Consider the following 20,201-nt stretch of genomic DNA (forward strand, 5'->3'; position numbering starts at 1 on the left):
CTTAAGAAGATTATTACTAGCCTTATCTTTATTAATTTCTAAATTCTTTTCTTACTTTATTAAGTTTATTATTATAATAAGTTAATTAAAATAAAAAAAGATAAAATATATATATATAAGAAAATACTATATAAATACTATTATAAGATTTCTTATTATAAATATATTTACTATAATATATAGAATTTATAAATATTAGGCATTTCTTACTAAAATAGAAATATTAAGTATAAAGTATATTAGCCTCCTTATTAAAGGACTTAATAAATAAAGTAAGGGTATTAATTTTATAATCCTTATAAAAAGACTACTTAGAAATATAATTAAATATTATATAATATAATAATAAAAAGGTTAAGGTAGAATATACTAAATAAAATTTAGCTTAGCTAGGGTATATAGGTCTTAAAGATAAGACCTAATAAAGGGGAGAGATTATATTATAACCCCTATAGCTATATTATTTATATCTTATAAATTTACCTTATTAAATATTAATTATTATAAGACTAATAATTATATAAATTTAATAATAGCCTAGAATTGTATTATACTAGGAATAATATTATTCCTAAATATAATTAACGTTATATAAAAAGCCTTAATATATAAAATATATTTATTAATGCTTTTATAAAATCTAGCTTACTAGCTATTAATAAAACTTCTTTATATTAATAAGCCTAATATATATTACTTAATTATTAAGAGATATAATACTTTGCACCACTTAGCATCACGCCCTACTTTATCTGCCAATATAAACCTAGAATAGACTAGTTTATCCCTTAGGAACCACAACCATTACACTTATCTTTAATAGGCTAAATACCCTCTTTAGTATTAACCTCTTTAAGTAAGTAATATTAATATACTAATTATAAAATATTATAATAACATACGCTAAAAACACTAATTTTTAATATAGAATATATTATTATATAATTGTTATTAATAATAATTATAATAATTATAATTATCTTATTAATCCTTTAATAAATATTAATAAGATTAGTAATAAAGATATCTTAAGCTTATATTTCTTTTTTTATTATTAACTATATTTATATAAAGGACTTTAAGCCTTATAATGTAATATTTTTATTATTATTATAGCTTTTATATAGCTTTTATAATTAAATAGAGTATATTTTAATAATATAAGGGGCCCTAATTAGAGACTTTAAATAACTTTATTCTTTAAAGCTATATATAAATATAACTTATATAATTAAAATTAAATTAAATATACTATATTATAAAGCTTATAAAATAGTATATTATACTTATAATATTATCTAAACTTAGCCTATTATTTCTCAAACTTATAATTAAGTAGCTTGTAAGGGGGATATTATAGATTTATATATACGTAGTAAATGTTATTATAAAAAAGATAATAATAATTATAATAAGTTAATTTAAGTAGTAAGTCTTAGTAGTTTTAAAAGGGTTTTACCTTTTAATAGGTTTAATAATTTTTTTTTTTTAATAGCCATATAGCCTTTAGGTATAATACCTTTAATTAATAATTTTAATTCTTACTTTCTTATATTATCGTTACTTCCTCAGGGTATTATTAGCATATAATTTTAAGCTTTTTTATTTTTCTATAATACTTTAGATTTATATTAATTTAATATAATTTGAGGTATATTCCTTATATTTAATTTTATAACTTATTAATTATATGTAAAAGTCTAACCATTTTACTTAATAAAATAATAAGTGTTTTTATTAATAACCTTTTTAACTTTAATATATTTAACTTTTTATATACTATTTTCTTTTTTTAATTTACGTATTAAGAGGGTTTTTCTTTATATCATCCTCTTCCTTTATAGACTTTAAGGAAATTAATATAAAAGATATTATATAGTTATAAGTATTATTTAAGGACGATTAATATATATACTTAAAGCCTAATTTACTTAATACTTTAAAACAATTTAATTTACTTTAAGGCTAGAATTTTTTTCTTTAAGTCTAAGGTTTTTAATTAATAATATTATAAATTACCCCTAATTATAATATATCTTTTTATATTTAATATTAAAGTATTTAGTTTATTTTTTTATATTAACTTTTTAATATATAATAAGCTTATTTTTAAGATCTTAAAGTTTTTAAACCTGGAATATTACTTTTAAAGCTCCTTTTTAAGTACTATTATTTTTATAGTAATATAAAATTCTAGCTTAAATCTTATTAATGCTTACAATAGGGTTACTCTAATAGTTAAGTTTATCCCTCTATTATATATAAATTATATTATATATAAAAGTTTTAACTAAGTATTTTAATTAGTATTAATAAAATATGTTAAGTAATATTTTAATATTTAATTTATTCTTTTTATTTAATTATTTATTTATAAGTAAAATAGTATTAATAGCTTTTATTTTATCTTTAAGAAGAAATACAACTTTAATTAAAATATACTTATAGAAATAAGTTTTTTAGATAAGATTACCTTATTTAATATTTTAAGTTAAAGCTTAATTTTATTAGAAAATAGCTTAGTAAGTTTAAACATTATAAATAATATGCGAGTGGATTAGACAAGCAAGTGGATTAACCCACTTTTTACCTTAAAAGGTAGGCTATTATTAGCTGAATAGTATGCTGATCCACTCTCTTGTCTAATTCACTTGCTTATTATGTACGTTATTATAATTTTAATTAATATAAGAGAGAATTATATATATTTTATATACTTATTAATAATATTTAAAATTATATTAACTTTTGTACGTTTCAAGATAATAAATGATAGTTATATAATAAAATCTATAAATACTTTTCCTTATAATTTAAAAGGAATTAATAGGCTTTTTAACTAATTAGATAGCTAATATCTTTTTAATACTACTCCTTAATGTATATTATAAATATATATGTTACGATTCGTGCCCGTAACAGCGCTGTAAGGCTTCTTCTATAAGGCAGCTGTAGCACATCCATGATTGCTTGCATAGCGATTATGGCCCGATCTTTTGCCCTGTGGGTTAACGGCTTGTGCAACTGTTACAACTGTATTATAAGGTTTTCTATATGTAATAAAATAGCTAAAAATCTGTAAAAAATACTATTAATTTAAGTTAATCATACTATTTTAAGTAATATTTTTATTAGAATTTTAGCTACTTTATTTATTGTAAAAGCTTGTTATAGGGTAAGTTTCTATAGTTATACAGTGCAGTGGTCAATATACTTGTCTGGTCAGCATACTTATCAACACATTATATTAAATAATTAAAGATTAAAACTTTAAATTCTATGGTGTTACGATTGGCTACCGTAACAGCGCTATAAGGCTTCTATAGGCAGCTGTAAGCACCACTGTAATTGATACAAAAACAGTTATTAGCCAGTCTTTTGCCCCATGGCGTAGTGGTTAGGTGCAACCGTTACACATAGAACGAGAGCCAAGTTACCTTCTTTCAAGTTCTCGAAATATTCAAATGTGGTTCTTTAGTCATGAGATGTTGTTTGTGCAATGACCTCTCGCATAACAAGGTGATGTTAGCTAGATTCGTTGTCAGTTTTCAGAAAACCTCGGTCACTTTTGATGATATCATTTCCGGACCTATTAAGCACCCCTACTGTTGCTGAACCTTTTCTATACAAAAACAACGTTGGATAACCTTGCAAGTCTACTCAAATGAAAATGAATAAGTAGCGTCTGGCAATATGTGTCCTAGAGAAGGAAGTTCCAACCACCCTGGTCTAGATATCGGTTCTGTTGCTACGAACTCACCTTAGTTCGCATAGAGAAGCCCGAAGTTATCGACTATAGTAAGCCTTGATATCTGAGATCGTCTAAGAAAGAGCCTTCTTGTGTCTTCCTAGCAAATCGCGTGATAGCGTGGAAGATGGATGAGTCGTAGCCTGAGACCTTGGAGGTATAACAATGTGACTTCCGGCACCCTAGACTTTGTCCGTTCACGCTTCGTAGTAGAGCAATTTCCGGCCTCACAGGCTGCTAATGTGGAGTTGTCTGAATAGTAAAGATCTGTTTGGCGGGTCCGAGTCAAGGTTGTTTTCTGACGTTAAGCTTCTCCGCTGGAACGGTATACGCAGTCGGGAGTTTCTCGCTAAGTCTCGAGCTGTACAGTGTCCACTATATGGATAGCTCACAGGAAATTGAAAATTTAATGAAATACAGTAAGCCCAATCTGGCTTGGATAGACTAAAATAGATATAAAATCGCACAAACTATCTATCGTCTATCCCATCTGTGTTTCCCGTGGCTCCGGCATGTCGAGAAACTAAATTACACGAGACGGCAGGACAGCGTGACGCTAGCATGGAGAAGGGCGACAGTTAAAGGACGTGTAAGAAGACGCCGGCCGGCAAATGTCGTCGTTGAGAGATGATTTTGAGTCGGGAGGCGTATGCGAGGTCAGCGGGATGCCCGGATGCCCATTTGCAAGTCCACGGTTCCGTCGCTTCTGTGCTGCAGGTCGTAAACCCATGACTGAACTTTCCATGAAAAGGATGCCTTGTAAGAACCCAAGACTCGGGTATTGTCCACTGGCTGAAAGCCCAGCTAGAACCATGGAGATGATTACCACAGCTAAGCCAGCCCAGAAATGGTGAATGGCCGTACGTCTAGGTATGCTGTGCCTTTGAATCCCACAAGAAGCACGATACATTATCGCTATTGTTATGACTTGGGATGTCAGCGGAGGCAAGACACACGCAATTTCGCTGTGAACCGTGACTTGAGGAACGAATATCAAGGCCACTACGATGATAACCTCAATACATTCAAAGGCAACGGCATAAATCGCCCACATCTCCAGATCAGTGCCATTTCCGATCGGAAATATAACCGCCAGGACCTGCAAGGACATCTTAGAGCAAGCGCATGACGGGTAGCAGACTCTTCACTTACTTGTAATGTTCCAATCCCCCATAATGATAGCGTGATCAAGATCGCGTACATAGAACCCTGAGGAGACCAGGACTCCTTGATCGCTCCACTCATCTGAAGAGAAAAAAGAATCAAGGCCTGCAGCTCTAGGATTATCCATACTATAGCCAAGGCCACCAAGCATGTATTTTTTGACCAAGCGGCGTCGAACTTGAGGTATATGAAGAGAAAGAAGAAAGACAAAGAGAGTATGGATAGGAGATAGCTATCAACGATTTGATATTGATGCATGTTGTCCATGTTTGTTTCAAAGAAGTCGATGGTAGAGTATTTTTAGGCTTCACTCAGGGTGGTTGAAGCGTCATGATGAGCGACTGGAAGTGGAAGCCGGGCCTTATTTAAGCCTGTCACCCATCAGATCCATGGTCTCTTCATTGGCGATTCAAGTTGGCATGGTTGCTCAATACTGGGTCTCACTTATGACTGGGGCTTATACAAAACTACCTCAAGTCCGCCGGCCCGTCTTTAGCGCTTTACGAAAGATCCATGGAACAGTTCCGAGCCCCCACGGATTTGTGGATTTGGTAAAGCCCCTGACGCATGGCAAAACTACGATAAGAACTCAATCACGCTAATTAGTTTCCGCCAACGGTGTTGGTCGAAGTGGCGTCAGGGAACTCCTGACATGGATCATTCAGATAGCCTACTTCCCGATATTTGACAATTTGCCACCTAAGTTCATGGCCGTTCCCATGACTGCCAGAAGGAATCATAGTTCTACTTTCTGTGAACACGATATAAAGTCGCCAGAATCATAATGAGTAGTTTTGTTCTACAACATGAATCAAATTGCTGGATTTTAATTACGTTTCTTGTCGGTGCTTGTCTACTGTCTGACGAAAATAGATGTCTCATCCACCTTCTGCCCCATTCGTTGTATAGTCTTGCACAACGCTGATCTAAGCAGCATGTTAGCTCCTGATGCAATTGAACATCACAAAGACAAACCTACCCTCGTAAGGACGACAATGCGTTCAGGTTCTTTCTTTTCAGCCTTTCCCTCACCCGATACCACATTCTACATAGGTTATGGGCGCGTGTCCAGGGAACATCTCACAGAGTTCGGCCAACTCATATGGCGATGTCTGATTCTCGCGCAAGCACGCCTCTATGTGCTGTTCCATCTCTTCGATACTGGACGGTTGTGAAACTTGCGCAGACGTCCTTATAGTATCGTCCGTCGGTTCGCCATGTGCATCGGTATGGTGACTGCTCTGTCGATCGTTACTGTCGCTCGGTACACGCAATTCTGCTGATGTTTCTCTGTCGATGGCATTATCCGCTCGTTGAGAGTCATTGCGTAAGAGGTCAGGACTACTTGACCTTAGCTTTAGCGGAGCCATCCCACTAGAAAGTGGCAGTTACCTTATTTTCATCGTGCATACCAGTCCACTTGAGCTTGCGGACTGCAAAGTGTGAGCCTCGTTAATCTTGCAGCACAAAAGACCACGGTATGTCAGAGGCTTCGAAATCGCCCGCATATCGTTCTGATGCTCGCCATCAGCGCTGAATACAACAACGAATCCTCCGTACATCGCGGGGTCGAAGAGAATCGTGTAGATATCGCGATCGTCGAGCGCGTATGTGAGAGGCTCTGGTGAAGTTGTCCCAAGAGTAATGACGGTTGTACCCTTTCGAAGCTGAACGTTGACATTCTTTAGTCCTTTTGGAAGCTCTGCCGTTGCCCTGCAAGAGTCTCCTTCCCATGATAACTCGACAAAACGTCGCCAGCTCGAGAATTGTATGTAGCTTAGTGGTAGTCAGCGTAATGTTTGATCCTAATGTTCGATCTTACACTTCAAAGCCACTTTTCGTTGAAATGTGTTGGATATGCTGTTTCTCGATGTCGAAACGGCGCAGCTGCGACTGTAGCACTGCGAGGAACCGCCCGTCGTCGTTTCGCACAGAGCCGATAGTACCGTTGCGTGTAAGGTACGCGACATTATCGTTGTTTAGAGAAGCAAAGCCCCGCATGCCCTTGATCAGCCCATATTGAAAGATCTTGTGATCCATTCTGGATACTGACAGTACGAAAGGTGACGGAGACGAGCGGGTCGCAAGATGCATGAACTAAAGAATACCCAACAGCAATATTTCCACCTGCACACGAGGCGTTGCCCGGCGGAAATCAGCGGAATGTCCCGGTCGCAAACCTGGCGAGTTGGTTGGGAAAGAGATTATGAACAAACATGTCCAAGAAGCGTCTTGTCGCCAGGATCGCGCTGCTTTTCCAGAGAAATCAGGAGAAACCCTACACATAACCTTCAGCTAAATGCGGGTGACTTGGTTGCCAAGACATTCCCCGCCTAAAATAGGAAAGACTTTCGACTTTGCGCATCAGCCGAGCTTGCACTAATTTCCGGCGAGCATGAGGGTCATGACTTAACCGCAAATGGTATTCCTCGTAAGCTGGAGGTAAAGCTAAGAGCCTGCCACGATGACCAATACATTCCTCCACCCCGAAGCTGTTATCTCTTGTCTCACCATACGCCAATGACGATCGCATCTCAAGTCTTGGGGGGCATGAAAGATGTTGGCTCTATCGCAACGACCCCGGCATTTTCGCAAGAGCCCAATATTCGAGCCTGAGGCAACCATGCAGATACCCCAACCTCGAGATCTTCTAGCTAGTGCGAGGCTTTTGTGTTGGTCAAGGCTCCCATTACCGCTCACAGAGCCACCCGTATTCAAGCAGATGGCTGATCACACGCCGGATGTGGATCGAGCGGCCGGCTCTCAGGCACGGCCTTTGTTTGGATTCCACACCCTAGACGAAAACCTGCAGAGACTTCGACAGGAAGCGATGCCTGAAATCGTGATGTTGCAACCCCGACCCGCCGAGAAGAAACCTGGCCTTCAGCGTTATGACCCGCCCAAATCATGTGTTGACATGTACGAGATCCTCCAGAATCAAGTACGCGTACAAACCCTGTCGCTCTCTGCTGTCGCTGATGCCGTTCTCCAGGCCAATTTAGTCCAGTTAGCGGGCCTGAAAACCGGACCAAGGGTGCGGGAACCTCAGGTATTTCAGCTCTCCGAGGGACATAGTGCAACGATCACGGAAGGGTACCTGGGTCGTGCTTTTCTCTTATCACAGTACGAAGCAAAGTTTCAAGTGAGGCGCGGAAGTTATCTGTCGCAGCAGGAGATTTGGAAGCCTGATCAGGAGCTGTATTTCGGTGGCTCGCTGGTAGCTTGTGCTCCCCACACCAAGTTTTCTCTAGCTATTTACGAACTGGTTCCCGTGTAGGAAGAGCAAATCCTTCCATGACCTGCATCATGTTGTGGTCGGTGGAGTCATGAGCATCGTCTCCGACCCTGGCGTTACTGGCTGTAGGAACTGCGAGGTGGCGTTCAATATCAACCAGGCTGTCAAGTCAGTACTGTACCTGAAGCTAGCCGGTGTATCTCACCTGAGTTTGCCGCCATGAAGCTCGTATATGATGTTGGGTATACGGAGTGAGCCTGATGATAGCTGTTTCTTGGGGATATAGACTTTGACATCTGCTAGCACCGCCTGATCTCCTTCAACCGTCATCTCACGCAAGATTCCAATATCTTCATCTGGAATTTTCTTCATTATGTGAATGAAGCTTTTCCCTGCTAGCATTGAGTACACTCATCTGTATAAAATGACCTGTAGGTACTCACGACGGAGAGGAAGTTCGTCCGCTCTGGCAAGCCACGACTGACGCAATGCATCTGAAGCTTTGATCCACCGTCGAACGCCAAGTCGTAGGGTTCTCACTGCGGATCTTTGGGCTCCTGTATAGGCCATCGTCATCTCATCGACCTCCCTCACCGGAAGATCCGATTTGATCGCAACGTCTCCCAATGCAATGAAGACGAAACTGTGGATCTGTGATTCTAGATTACGAAGTAATGCCGCATGCTCCTCGGCAAACGATTGAAGAAGCGCTTTCCGTTTCATCTTAGCACGTCCTTCGCGCACGAGTTTGCTCAAAGTTAGGTCTAGACGCAATTGTTCGATTTGCTCTTGGGTGCGTGGTGCTTTGTCATCCCAATCTTCTTCCCCTTTAGGTAGTGCTCTCAGAAAGGTCTTGATCAGACTGACTGACTCGGGCGATCGACTGGGCTTTGGCTGTCGCGGCATCGGCGGCTGCGGCCTACCCGAGCTGAATATAATATTGTCCATGGTGATGAAAAATATCTTCTCAGGGGTGTGGGGACCAACAAATTGAAAAAAAAAAAAAATAGAGAAAAAGAAATGGAGGCGGGATGGCTCAAAGAAAGCTCAGGTGGCGGCTGGCATCCGAAGAGTGAATCGTAAGAAAAGGTGGGTGGGTCGATGTTGGCCCATGAAAAGGAGATTCAGCTAATTAGCGTCAAGATGGCACAATTAATACGGCAGCGAACGTGAAACATTGGTCACACTCGACGTGGGACTTTTCTTGGCAATGCAAGTTCCATCTTTATTAGGCTTAGTCCAGCCTGCCGTCGCAACGGATGACTTCCGGCCCCCGGAAAGCGTCAAGTACATTGCTGACGCCAATGCAGATCATACTATCTGCTTCCTTCCCCTGCGGTTCGCGCACCATTCTACAGCTCAAGCTGTCTCTCGTTTCCCTCTCAATTCCATACGCACGATGGCTTCAACGCTTCGACAAAACCCCGACCGAGGTGGCTAGTGAGCCTCTTACCAATCACGATATGATGGCCATAATGAAGTCAACAACACACGAAAGAGGTGAAGGGAACGATGATGACCCGTGTAAGAACGATGTCATGAAGGATGACGGGGTCGATGAGACTACTGCTTGAAGCACAGTAATTTTCCCATATTGTGCCGTCGACGTCGTATGGTGTTGATAAGAGAGAACGGGAAAGGGAGAGAAAGGGAAAGAGGGGAAAGTGCGGAGATAAGGCTGACTAGCCAAATCGAGACGCCCAGCATTTTATTGACTAGCCTCGTCTTACAAAACACGGATTTGGTGGGGGACGGTCTAGCCCAATCAGAACGATATGAGTGCTGAAGCAGCTTATCTCACAACCCTGGCAAATCCCAGCTAGGACAATACCTATCTTATGCATTACCATCACAATGCAACGCTCTTGGATCGCTGAAGGGAAGTGTCGCAGGGTAGGCATGATCTTCACGACCCCAGAAACAACTGTGTTAGTAACCAAGCTGTATACTTCAAGTAACTATGCGGAATGGAATACCTTGCACTAAAAAAGAAAAATAAAAAAGAAAAAGAAAACCATCAACCAACTCACTACTGCTGTTCACTATTAATGGCCTGACTTTCTATCTTTTAAGCACACTACGTACGACACACCACAAACCAATCAGTTTGTTCAACAACTTGCGTCGGTTGACGAACCACACAACTTGGCCAGTGTGGGTTTGATTGCAGAAACATCCAGTCTGATGCAGGCACTGTATCAGCTCGAGGGGAAGATTGGGACAATGGCCCGTTGGGACAAAACGGTGGTTGCTAACTAAGTTAAGCACGTTAATTCAGCTGTGGCTGGCGTAAACAACTGTTTTGCTTTTGGCTACCGGAACGTTGACCCGTCCATTAGTATGCAAACGAATGCGCCTTAGCGGGTCCGGGACGGCAGAACAGGCAGATCATTTGCAGGGAACAGACAGCCGAGCAAGTAATTTAGCCCCTGATGAACGGACTCCAGGCTTGCCATCCTGCATACGGTAGGCTCCTTGATCAGCAGTGAGGTGAGGCCATCTACAAATACTAAAGTCTTCGTCTTTAGAATGCAGCTTGGAAACCTCTTTCAAGTTACTGTCTGCAACGAAGCTTTTGCTTCCTCTTTCTGCAATGGCTGAGACCACAAGCAACAGGGGGGGCCTAACAGCCCCGCCAAACAGCCCAACCCAGGGCGCCACAACTCCTCCAAGCTGCGACGAAATACAGTCATGCTCACTCATGGATCCTATCCCTACGACCCGGATGAGAGAACAATTGGAATATGAGCCACCACAGTCAAGCTCTTCCTCTCGAGCTCCTTCTCCCTGTCAGCCAGTCACTCTTGGGGGCAATAGCATTGCCCTCTCACGCGTGAACTACGGCCGTCGAGAGGACGACGAAAATATACACGCGTCTGCCACTCCCTCGCTCAAAGACAATGTGTCTCCGAACAACAGTCCTCCTCTGAATCACTTGCTGATTCGGCTCAACCAAAATGCATTGCTGGCCTGTGGACTTTTCAATCACTCGAGGCCCTCAAACCCGTTTGCCCACTGGGATGTGCAATACCTCAATCAATATGGCGTCGAAGTCTACACATGGTATCTCCTTGCCTTTACCGAATTGTCGACCAGTAAACAGTGCAAACGATACGAGAGTAACGCTCAATGGCTCGAACTACGCCTTCGTGACCTCCAAGCGCATCTTCAACTGCGAGATTATGCTGTTCTTGAAGCAGAGTTTTCGGATCGGCAGACCCCTGAAGGTATGACGACGCGGGCAATGCTATGCCAACTGCAGCGTTTTCAGGAGGCCGCACTATCAGACTTTGCGCACTGGCCGAATGAAGGCTATGACGATGCGGTTGCGATTTTCCTCACTAAGTGTCTTGCTCGATTGCGATTTACGGCTTCCCTGGCAGCTCTTCAAGCAGACCCTGCGAGAGTCATGGCAACCATTTATTGGAAGTTTGAGAGAACTCTTCAGTCGGATGGTTTATCTTCTAACTTGCCTTCACCTTGCATCACAGATCAGGCAGATTTCTCTGAGGAGTATCATTGCAAAAGTTGGTTGGCAGATGTAAGCGATGACAGTGATGATGACAATATTGGTTGGTGGTCTGCTTAATGGCGATGTTCGTGGTAGTAGCAGATATATTCTGCGTCAGTAGGCAATTGGACGAAGATGGCAATGACCATCGTCGATTTTCGGCCTATGTTTCCAATTCATGTTACTGAGCTTAGGAAATCCGGTTGGTGGAAGGAAAGGGAAGCGAAGGTATCTAAAAGTCGTTATAGAAGCGCGGATAGGAATTGGTTTGAATTGATCTTGAGGATGATGCATCTTGAAATTCTTCTGCCAAATCCTGCTCACCGCCAAAGTCTAATGGACGTACCTTGTTCACCCAGACCTTGAACTTTGGCAAACAAATTTGGGCACTACATGGCAAGGACTGTGGCCCTCATCATCAACACCATTCACCTGGTCGATCCTTTGCCCGTTAACTGCTGTCAAAAGTTGTTACATCTTCAACAAGATGTAACGCCACGTATGCTTCCGTCAGTAAATGTAAGGGGAGTCATTTTGCCGTGTCGTCTCAAACTGCCCCGTTAGATCCTCGAAGCTGACTTGTGAGCGGGCCGCAGAGCCTGCAACCACCTCCTGCAGGTTCAAGATGCCTTATTGTTCCGATATGACTCTGGCAGGGCCGTTCAGACGTCATGTTTCCTTGGCCGCGGCCCCGATTCCTCGTGGATGGGATGTAACGCGGCCATCAATTTCCCCTTATCGCAACGCGACTGTCGATTCTCCTTGTCGCCTAGCCACCACCACAGTTCCTTTTTCCTTTCTTTTTGATATTCTATGCGGACCGAACACGCCTCAATTTTCAATGGCTTATTAGCCTGATTTCACTCGGAGTAGAGTTTTTTCCCTGGCAGATACCGACCTCGGCGTCTGCAAGCATATGGGATTGGATGGAGAACGTCTGATCCCTGTATAGTTGTTGGCCCAACCCTCCGGCGGGACATCTGCTGAGATGAGAGAGAACAACGTGGTCCAGCTCAGACGTAATTGGTCCCCGCTCGAGCTTGGCAACAAGGGGGTTGAGGTATTAAAAGCTGGCCGACTCGCCGCCTTTCTGTGAGGGGAATGCTGGCTGCAATGCTTTGTTCAGCCTACAAACCGGCTCGTTGATAAACGAACCAACACACGCGTATAAAGACAATTCAGGTTCAACACGATGGCAGCAACCAACGGAGATGTTATCATAGCTCCCGATGATAATGTTCAATCCCAACTACAAACAGTACAAGCATGAGCTAACCTTGAGTCTAGGATGTTGCCGATCAAGACTCCTCTTTTGGAAGTGTATGGGTAGCCTCTTGCTCGTTGCCTTTTAAAATGACGTCAGATCACTGACATAAACCCTGGCCATAGGAAACGGCGTCGTCAACAGCAAGCCTGAGAAGCTCTATTCTCGACTACCGACGCGAAAACGGGAGAACGTATCATCGATTCAAGGATGGAAGTGGGTTAACCTTTCTTACCCTACAGATATTTCCTACGAATACATCCCAACTCTAGAGTATAACCTCCCCAACGATGAACGAGAGAATGAAAGGTTGGGTAAACTTATGCAACTCACTCGCCGTTTAATTTTGATGCTAAAATTGTTTAGACCTGCAGCACCATTTGTTTCTCCTAACCTTCGACAACAAACTTGGTCTCGCCCCACCAAACCTACCCGGTTCCAACGTCGAACGAGTTCTCGACGTTGGCACTGGTACAGGTATTTGGGTGATTGACTTTGCAGATGACCATCCTGAGGCCAAGGTAAAGGAAGGCATCCCGGAGCTGAAGATGCTCATAGTTAACATTATATATAGGTTCTCGGGATCGACCTTTCTCCCATTCAGCCTAGCTTGTACTGTCTGAGCTACTCTTTGGGAGCCAAATAGTGACTGACAGTTGACTAGTGTCCCTCCCAATGTGGAGTTCCTGATCGACGATATTGACGAGGAGTGGGATTATTCTGCGCCGTTTAGTTACATTCACAGCAGAATGATGAACATGAGCATTCAGAACTGGGAGGATTATCTACGCAAAAATTTCGAGTGAGGTCCCCTCTAAGTCCCGTATTGCCTATAGGTTAGCCCTAACTTGGCTAGTAATCTTACCCCAGGCGGCTACGTCGAACTCCAGGATATTGATGCTTTCATGAAGTCTGACGACGGTACTCTTACCGAAGCACATGCACTATCGAAATGGTGTAATCTTCTACGTGAAGCAGCGGTCAAATTGGGTCGCCCGTACATACCAACCAAGGAATTGAAGGAGATCATGGACAAAGTTGGATTCACTAATATCGTCGAAACTCGCTTCAAGCGGCCGTCAAACTGCTGGCCCAAGGACAAAAAATACAAGGAGCTCGGAGCATGGAACAATGAGAACACGAACCTTGTTCTTGAATCAATCACTTTCGCACCGTTAACGAGGGGCCTTAATTGGACTATCGAGGAAGTCAATGTTCTTCTGGTTGATGTGAGGAAAGAGTTGAATGATCCGAACATCCATGCCTACTGGCCAATGTACGCATCCCGTCCTTTGACCTCGATTCTGCATGCTAATGTATTATTAGTTGCTCAGTTTATGGAAGGAAACCAGAAGTTTGAGGAAGGGTATGCGAGCAATGCAGTACCTGCGGAATTCTATGATTGTGCGAATAACTTTGATCCCGGGTCGTGACGCAGTCAGCAACGACCATCAACTGCGTAGAGGTAAATCGGCAGCAAGCAATCGAACCTAGCATCGAGCCCGACTGAGCATCTTTCTGCTGCACGCATGAACAGCATGCAGTGTCTGTATTATGTTCCTCTCGTAATCTTTCGGGCCCGTCCACGCATCTCGTAGGCCTGTCACACTCGAGAATACGACTCTGGACCTTGCGTACCTCCCCACGACTTATTGTATGGAAGTATCCGCCGCTGTAATTTGTTCACCCTCGGAGCGGGAGGCGCTTTTCCCGGTTTCTCCTCATGCTCCTGACGCAGTCTTTGGTAAATCTACAATATCCAGGTCCAGGTCATCTAACAAAGGATTAGAAGAGGTTAACGTTGTCCTCACTGATCGTGAGATTGTCGATCGATCTGTCTCTTGGACGGAGCCTGTCTTGTGCAAAGGCTAGGTATGCCTCGATGAAGCGCTCAAAAGCGGCAAGTAGAGCCCATCGAGACCTGCCTTGTAGACGAACCTTTCTATAGCCTAGAGTATGACATGTCGGCATCCTGTTTGGCAGTGCATGGGTGTTAGCCTTCGCTGAGGACGTGGATTTGTTGTTTATATTGCGCAGTAGCGCTAGGTGAAAGTATTGGTTTATTAAACTTGATTGCTTATTATTGAGATTAGACTCCTTCTCGGGTTTAAACCTCTAGATGATTTCATCTAGCCCTTTGAATTCTAAATCTAGGACTTTCAGACTAACAGTCTGAATCCTGAAGCGAATGGAAGGAGGATTCCCGGATGTTGCAGCAGGATTAGGATTGCTTAGTAGGAGTTTATTGGGCGCCAGTTGGCTAGATGAGCACTTCCTACTGGTGGCGGTGCTACTACATCCTTCCGGCAATGCCTCAAATGCGATATTGTCCCGCGGTATTGGCCTTTGCGACGGTTGTTCGTGGACCTTGTTATGCCCGTCCCCTGTTGAAAGTTGTCCCAAACGTCGGCATCCATGTAGGTGAAGTCTTTCCAAGACACCTCATGTAACTTCTCGTCTTCCTCATCGCGTTCCGGGTATGCCAATGAGCCCTTGATAGATAAGAAGCGCATCTCCGGACATCCTGCGAGGTGGGTTTTGCTACAAGTCGTCGCCCAACCAGCATTCAACGCACCTGCTGCATCACCTCGTCAATGACGATCTGCTAGGTAATACCGTTCCGCTTGATCTTGAGGAAGCTCTTATAGTATGGCGTCATGATCATTAGGTCGGCTCCAAGTTCGACTTCGTTCGTTTAAGAAAAGCTGAGGATCGTGGACACAAATTGCAGTCCATCCTCTTCAAGCCTGGACTTATGGTATTTGCGACTAGTGACACCGAGAATTGTTCCTAATATTCGTGTCAGTTACAAACGACGCATCCTCGCCTGTATTTGGACTTGCGCCAAGAAATACCAGCGCTCTGCGAGCATGTGGAACGTCGCGCGTGGCGCAGCCTACCTACCAGCTTCCCAGCCGACATAGACTCCGGTATCATCTTCCATTTCGGATACCGCTCTCCCCTAGCCTCCAATCCCGTAAGCGTCTTAGCTAAGGCTATCTACAAGATCGTCGACGGTAAGGCCTAACTCGACTGCCACCTGCTTGAAGATACCGTTTGCCAGGTGGTCACGAGTTTGTTGATGCTGGACAACGGACCTTTATGCAGTATGTGGTGTGCGGGCTGCCTAAAGACAAGTTTTAGACGGTGCTGCGGCGTGTGTGGGATGTTATTGTTGGTGAGATGGACGCCAAGATGTGGAAGCCGATTTAACTTGCCTTGAGCATGTAACAACAATGTCTTGTGGTGGAGTATATAGAACTCTACTTGAATTTGATCTAGCCCAGTTCCGTGCATTGGCACCGTACCCAGACCTGGCCAATCTGCTCTTGTCCCCGCGTGTAGTGCGGCAGGAACAAGCACTTGGATTGCAGGACACTAAACCTGTTGATGCTCGCGTTATCTGGGCTCGAATATTTTGCTTCCTGCCGCCCGGCCTTTCACCTCATCCCTTGCCTGGTTGACATGGTGAGCATCACCGGTAGTAGAAAGTCACTATCTGAATACAATTTGCGGCCGACTTTATGCCACGCATCCAAATCACATTCCCACAATGAGCTATCCGCCATCCCTTACGCATCCTTCTCTAGAGTGGGCATGAGCTGACAAAACGGGGGGGGCTTGACTATTCATGATTCGCCAACTGCTTGGACAAACTTTGCTGACTTAACCCATACAAGTATAGGCGTAGGTCGGTAAAAGGAGAAAGTCGTCGATGCTCACTGCAACTCAACACATCGATCGTATACAAAAGAGTGAGGTTTTGTAAACTCGTCACCCAATTACACAGGATCCAGCGTTTCTTGACTAGGCATACAAAATGGATAATCGCGGGTGTCTTCGTCTTCGTTGAGGCGCCATTGTGAAGTTGGCAACTGCCTCTGCGGCTGCAGTTTGAGTTCTACCTCGGGACTTCGATGAAACTCAATAGGGACCAGTGACGCGCTCTGAAATACATCATAAGCGGCAAAAGTTGAGGCAGTAGCCTTATGTGTTAGCGATGGCTCCTCACTGCTGCTGTGGTTTGTAACTCACCAAAAGCCCATAGTCGGTGGACGACGGAAGCAAGAAGACGAAGGCCGCCAATGTCAGTACAATACGTGCCATAAGATACGTCTTCTCCATCAGACCAGGCTTTCTTTCTGACAGAGGCTGGTTCCTCTCTGCAACCACGCTTATCCATTCCCAGACAAAATAAAGATGGTACCCGCTGGCCGACACCTTCGCAAGTACGAGGCCGTGGCTAGAGATTGCAAGCAGCTGGAATATAACCCCGAGCTGGAGCAAAACCCAAGCAATACCAAAACCCGACCAAATGTGCCAGGGGTTGAAGATGTGCATACTTGGTTGCCAAGTGAAGGTCGATATCATGGCCTGGATGCGTTGTTAGCCATGGGTCTTGGTCTTTTGATCACAGTTGGCATACCTCATGAAACAAATTAGTAGATATGATCCAAGCCGCGAGTATCGTGGTGTAAGGCTCGCCATGAACGAACGTTAAAACTGCAAGGGCTGACGTCGTTGCGAATGTAGTGGACACGAATAGAAATATCCGCCAAAAATACCGCTTAGGGTGTCGTTCCCTGTAACATGAGAACGCGCTCGGTGCTTTGGGCTTGCATGTCTTGTTCAGTCGCCAGTAGATAAGCCGCGCCAAAGATATCAGACATGAAGTATAGGTAAGAATGAGAGTGACCAAGAGAGAGATACTAGGTGACGACCAGGACATTTTTGCGACGTAATGAAGAAAGACACTGACAAGTAGATGAGAAAGATGTCTTTTCTGCCTCATCTGCAGAGAACTGTTGCAGGCCAGTAGGGCATTTATATATCGGCCAAGACCATGGTCTCGAGGATTAAGAGGAAGACAATCCCAGTCAGTCAGCCTCTCATTGAACAGAACAAAGTCTTCGGGGAGCGGAGCGATCCTCGTTGGTCAGTAATCACAACGACTCTAACTATTGTTCCATGATCCATGTCCTACGAGCTTCAAGTTCCGGCAGCCGTTCCGTCCCCTGCACCGACCTTCTCTCCGCTCCCTTTTTCGCTTCGGGCATTCTGCATCAGCCTTTCCGTTTGGAAGACGAGGTTGCCAGTATTTTATTATGTTGACTTTGTTTTAGACGAGAGTATAGCCCAGTTGTTTTGCGCGTTTGGTACCTTAGCTTCTGTCGAAGAGTGAAGATTGAAGTTTTCGTACCGTAAGGGGGATTCTGCGCGTAGAATTCTCTGCGTAGACAGTGAGGACGGCGAACTGCTACACCTAACGGGTCACATCCTTGCTATATCGCGTGGCGCTGATGATCTACCAGGGTCCGAGAGAAGCGCGCACCTGAACGACTGTTTCCTCCACCGAATCAAAAACTATATTGTTTGAGGGGGATCCCGCCTCAGCCGACACCCTGACCCCACACCCCCACTGTTCATTAACGTTACTCCTGTCTCTTTTTGGCGCAGTTGTTCCACTAGCACAGTTGTTCCAATGGCACAGTTGTTCCAATGGCACAGTTGTTCCAATGGCACAGTTGTTCCAATGGCACAGTTGCCCCATCGACGCTGGGGTTCCACTTACAGCCTGACGCGACCTTTGTTCCCTCACTAACTCATCAACCCAAAAGTTAGGCATCAATGCGGGGTTGCACGGCCTTGTCCCCATTTTTCTTAATTACATCGGGTGGATGTTGCCCTCCGGGTTTTCTTCTCAATTCATTTGCCTATCCTACCCTATCATAAACCTAATCGCTTTCAACACCAAGCATAGATGACCGAGGTGAGTGTCGGGAAGGCTGCCGGAATTCGTGTACTGACTGGTATCCCAGTCAAACGAGAATGCAAGCGACTGTGAAACCACAAACGGTAAATTTGTCATGATAGACCGGAAAATTTTTGGAACATCAAGTCGCGATCGTCTGATGTCTTGGAAAGCTGGTGGGGGTCGAATAAATATTGGTGGACAATTCAAGGCTACGGCTTCTAACGAAGACAATGTTGATCTTCCCAAAGGGACCTATCTCGCAGTAGAAGAAACCAACTTCAAATGTGTATATAAATAAGGAAGGTTAATCGGTGGAGGGAAATACACGACTTGCTTTCCACCCCTGGGAATGGCTAAGAACGATCCTCACAATCGCATCACTGCCCTCATAGCTACGGACCTTGACCGTATCTGCCAGCACCCCGTTCTCAAAACAGTCGCTATCTATCATGCCTTGGAAAAGAAAGTCCCCCATCACCATCCGCAACGCATCCTGTGAGTCTCGCCTCGCCTCTGCTATATCTGCCGCACATTCCTTGGAGACAATTAGATCTAAAACAAAATCGCCCACGACATTCGGCCAGAACAGACAGATTGTTTGTGTTGAAGGCTTCTCGTGTTCACTCTTCCAAACTTCGGTTCCTTGCATACCCCTTTGGAGGAGTTCGCTGAGTATCATAGTGAGATTTGCCCGAGCCGCCAGGTGCATGGGGTGAAATTGGCCATTTGCCCGAGCCGCCAGCTGCACCGGGTAAAATTGGTCATTTGGAGGTTCGAAACGGCGCAGCTGAACGCCAGGCGCTTCGACTTCCTGACTTTGGGCTGGCCTATCCTCGCTTTCAGATGCTTCGACCCTCTGTCTTTTGGCTGGCCTCTCCTCGCTTGGTATGGGAAAATCTCCTGGCGGCAAATGCTGTGGTGGGTCTGGAGTGACTTCCGGGGTTTCAACTTGATGAGAGAATGACTGAAGAGTGGCTAGCGTAATACCTTGTAATCTTGATAAGTAGTTTTGATGTTGTTGATGCCAGGATTGAGCCTCGTCTTGTGGGAAAGCTTCTGCTGTGAAGTAGATCACGCCTTCTACTTGTATTTAGCGGCAACCATTAATGAAGCTGGAAATCACCTCCAAACTCACCATATACGGCCAAATACCTGTCACGGCCCTGCAAGGCCTTGCAGTATTTTAGCCAGTTTTCAAAAAATGAGAACGTTGGGTTACGTCGAGCTTTCTGAATCAAGGCTGGTGTGTACTTTGAAATATTGTTGCGAGCCCCAAAGGTCGCAATGAAGACGAGATCTGGAAATGTGTAATCATTGAGCTTGGTATGCCTTAGCTTATTGACATCTGGTACGACTCTTTGAATGTTATGACGGGGGAAAAACTGAGTCGAATATAGGTCGTTGGCAGCATCCATCGGAAGATAGAGGCGATGTTCGCGTTGAACCTAAATGAAATTGGAACAGGAGTTCGTATGGAACAGTTTTCCTTTGGTCTTGGTGAAGTGGGGCGCTGCGGATAAATAT

General features: G+C 43.7%; 10 protein-coding genes across 10 annotated transcripts; 5 read left to right on the forward strand and 5 right to left on the reverse strand.

Annotated features, from left to right (window-relative positions):
* Positions 1 to 4,304: 4,304 nt before the first annotated feature.
* BKA55DRAFT_600430 (uncharacterized protein) lies at positions 4,305 to 5,179 on the reverse strand (the record flags this gene model as incomplete). The annotated part of the gene is made up of 2 exons (XM_046196525.1): positions 4,305 to 4,847; positions 4,901 to 5,179. The coding sequence occupies 2 exons, from the start codon at positions 5,177 to 5,179 to the stop codon at positions 4,305 to 4,307; spliced, it is 822 nt and encodes a 273-aa protein (XP_046040787.1).
* A 443-nt stretch (positions 5,180 to 5,622) lies between these two features.
* BKA55DRAFT_587386 (uncharacterized protein) lies at positions 5,623 to 7,195 on the reverse strand. Its single transcript, XM_046194652.1, has 4 exons — positions 6,735 to 7,195; positions 6,305 to 6,688; positions 5,892 to 6,253; positions 5,623 to 5,838 (listed from the first exon to the last, which is right to left on the reverse strand). Exons 1-3 carry the CDS (start codon positions 7,004 to 7,006, stop codon positions 5,941 to 5,943), a joined length of 969 nt encoding a protein of 322 aa, XP_046040788.1. The 5' UTR covers positions 7,007 to 7,195; the 3' UTR covers positions 5,623 to 5,838; positions 5,892 to 5,940.
* Positions 7,196 to 7,201: 6 nt separating this feature from the next.
* Positions 7,202 to 8,374, forward strand: BKA55DRAFT_291705 (uncharacterized protein). Its single transcript, XM_046185545.1, has one exon. The coding sequence runs from the start codon at positions 7,470 to 7,472 to the stop codon at positions 8,187 to 8,189; it is 720 nt and encodes a 239-aa protein (XP_046040789.1). The 5' UTR covers positions 7,202 to 7,469; the 3' UTR covers positions 8,190 to 8,374.
* On the reverse strand, positions 8,349 to 9,095 carry BKA55DRAFT_531077 (uncharacterized protein; the record flags this gene model as incomplete). The annotated part of the gene is made up of 2 exons (XM_046189200.1): positions 8,349 to 8,539; positions 8,591 to 9,095. The coding sequence occupies 2 exons, from the start codon at positions 9,093 to 9,095 to the stop codon at positions 8,349 to 8,351; spliced, it is 696 nt and encodes a 231-aa protein (XP_046040790.1).
* Positions 9,096 to 9,351: 256 nt separating this feature from the next.
* On the forward strand, positions 9,352 to 10,025 carry BKA55DRAFT_587398 (uncharacterized protein). The gene has a single exon (XM_046194653.1). It carries the CDS (start codon positions 9,407 to 9,409, stop codon positions 9,719 to 9,721), a length of 315 nt encoding a protein of 104 aa, XP_046040791.1. The 5' UTR covers positions 9,352 to 9,406; the 3' UTR covers positions 9,722 to 10,025.
* A 289-nt stretch (positions 10,026 to 10,314) lies between these two features.
* On the forward strand, positions 10,315 to 11,754 carry BKA55DRAFT_291740 (uncharacterized protein). Its single transcript, XM_046185546.1, has 2 exons — positions 10,315 to 10,613; positions 10,676 to 11,754. The coding sequence occupies exons 1-2, from the start codon at positions 10,580 to 10,582 to the stop codon at positions 11,734 to 11,736; spliced, it is 1,095 nt and encodes a 364-aa protein (XP_046040792.1). The 5' UTR covers positions 10,315 to 10,579; the 3' UTR covers positions 11,737 to 11,754.
* Positions 11,755 to 12,761: 1,007 nt separating this feature from the next.
* BKA55DRAFT_658000 (S-adenosyl-L-methionine-dependent methyltransferase) lies at positions 12,762 to 14,423 on the forward strand. The gene is made up of 9 exons (XM_046197503.1): positions 12,762 to 12,895; positions 12,946 to 12,978; positions 13,048 to 13,138; positions 13,195 to 13,236; positions 13,289 to 13,443; positions 13,497 to 13,534; positions 13,587 to 13,724; positions 13,779 to 14,198; positions 14,249 to 14,423. Exons 1-9 carry the CDS (start codon positions 12,851 to 12,853, stop codon positions 14,280 to 14,282), a joined length of 996 nt encoding a protein of 331 aa, XP_046040793.1. The 5' UTR covers positions 12,762 to 12,850; the 3' UTR covers positions 14,283 to 14,423.
* Positions 14,406 to 14,966, forward strand: BKA55DRAFT_587402 (uncharacterized protein). Its single transcript, XM_046194654.1, has one exon. It carries the CDS (start codon positions 14,579 to 14,581, stop codon positions 14,792 to 14,794), a length of 216 nt encoding a protein of 71 aa, XP_046040794.1. The 5' UTR covers positions 14,406 to 14,578; the 3' UTR covers positions 14,795 to 14,966.
* Positions 14,967 to 15,153: 187 nt separating this feature from the next.
* Positions 15,154 to 15,486, reverse strand: BKA55DRAFT_531094 (uncharacterized protein; the record flags this gene model as incomplete). Its single annotated transcript, XM_046189203.1, has 1 exon — positions 15,154 to 15,486. A coding segment is annotated over one exon (333 nt), but the record flags the coding sequence as incomplete, so codon positions are not given.
* Positions 15,487 to 16,704: 1,218 nt separating this feature from the next.
* Positions 16,705 to 20,092, reverse strand: BKA55DRAFT_698723 (uncharacterized protein; the record flags this gene model as incomplete). Its single annotated transcript, XM_046200543.1, has 4 exons — positions 16,705 to 16,908; positions 16,958 to 17,296; positions 19,048 to 19,757; positions 19,813 to 20,092. The coding sequence occupies 4 exons, from the start codon at positions 20,090 to 20,092 to the stop codon at positions 16,705 to 16,707; spliced, it is 1,533 nt and encodes a 510-aa protein (XP_046040796.1).
* Positions 20,093 to 20,201: the final 109 nt, after the last annotated feature.

Source organism: Fusarium redolens, assembly GCF_020744475.1.
Source record: "Fusarium redolens strain MPI-CAGE-AT-0023 chromosome Unknown BKA55scaffold_43, whole genome shotgun sequence".
Lineage (NCBI taxonomy): Eukaryota > Fungi > Ascomycota > Sordariomycetes > Hypocreales > Nectriaceae > Fusarium > Fusarium redolens.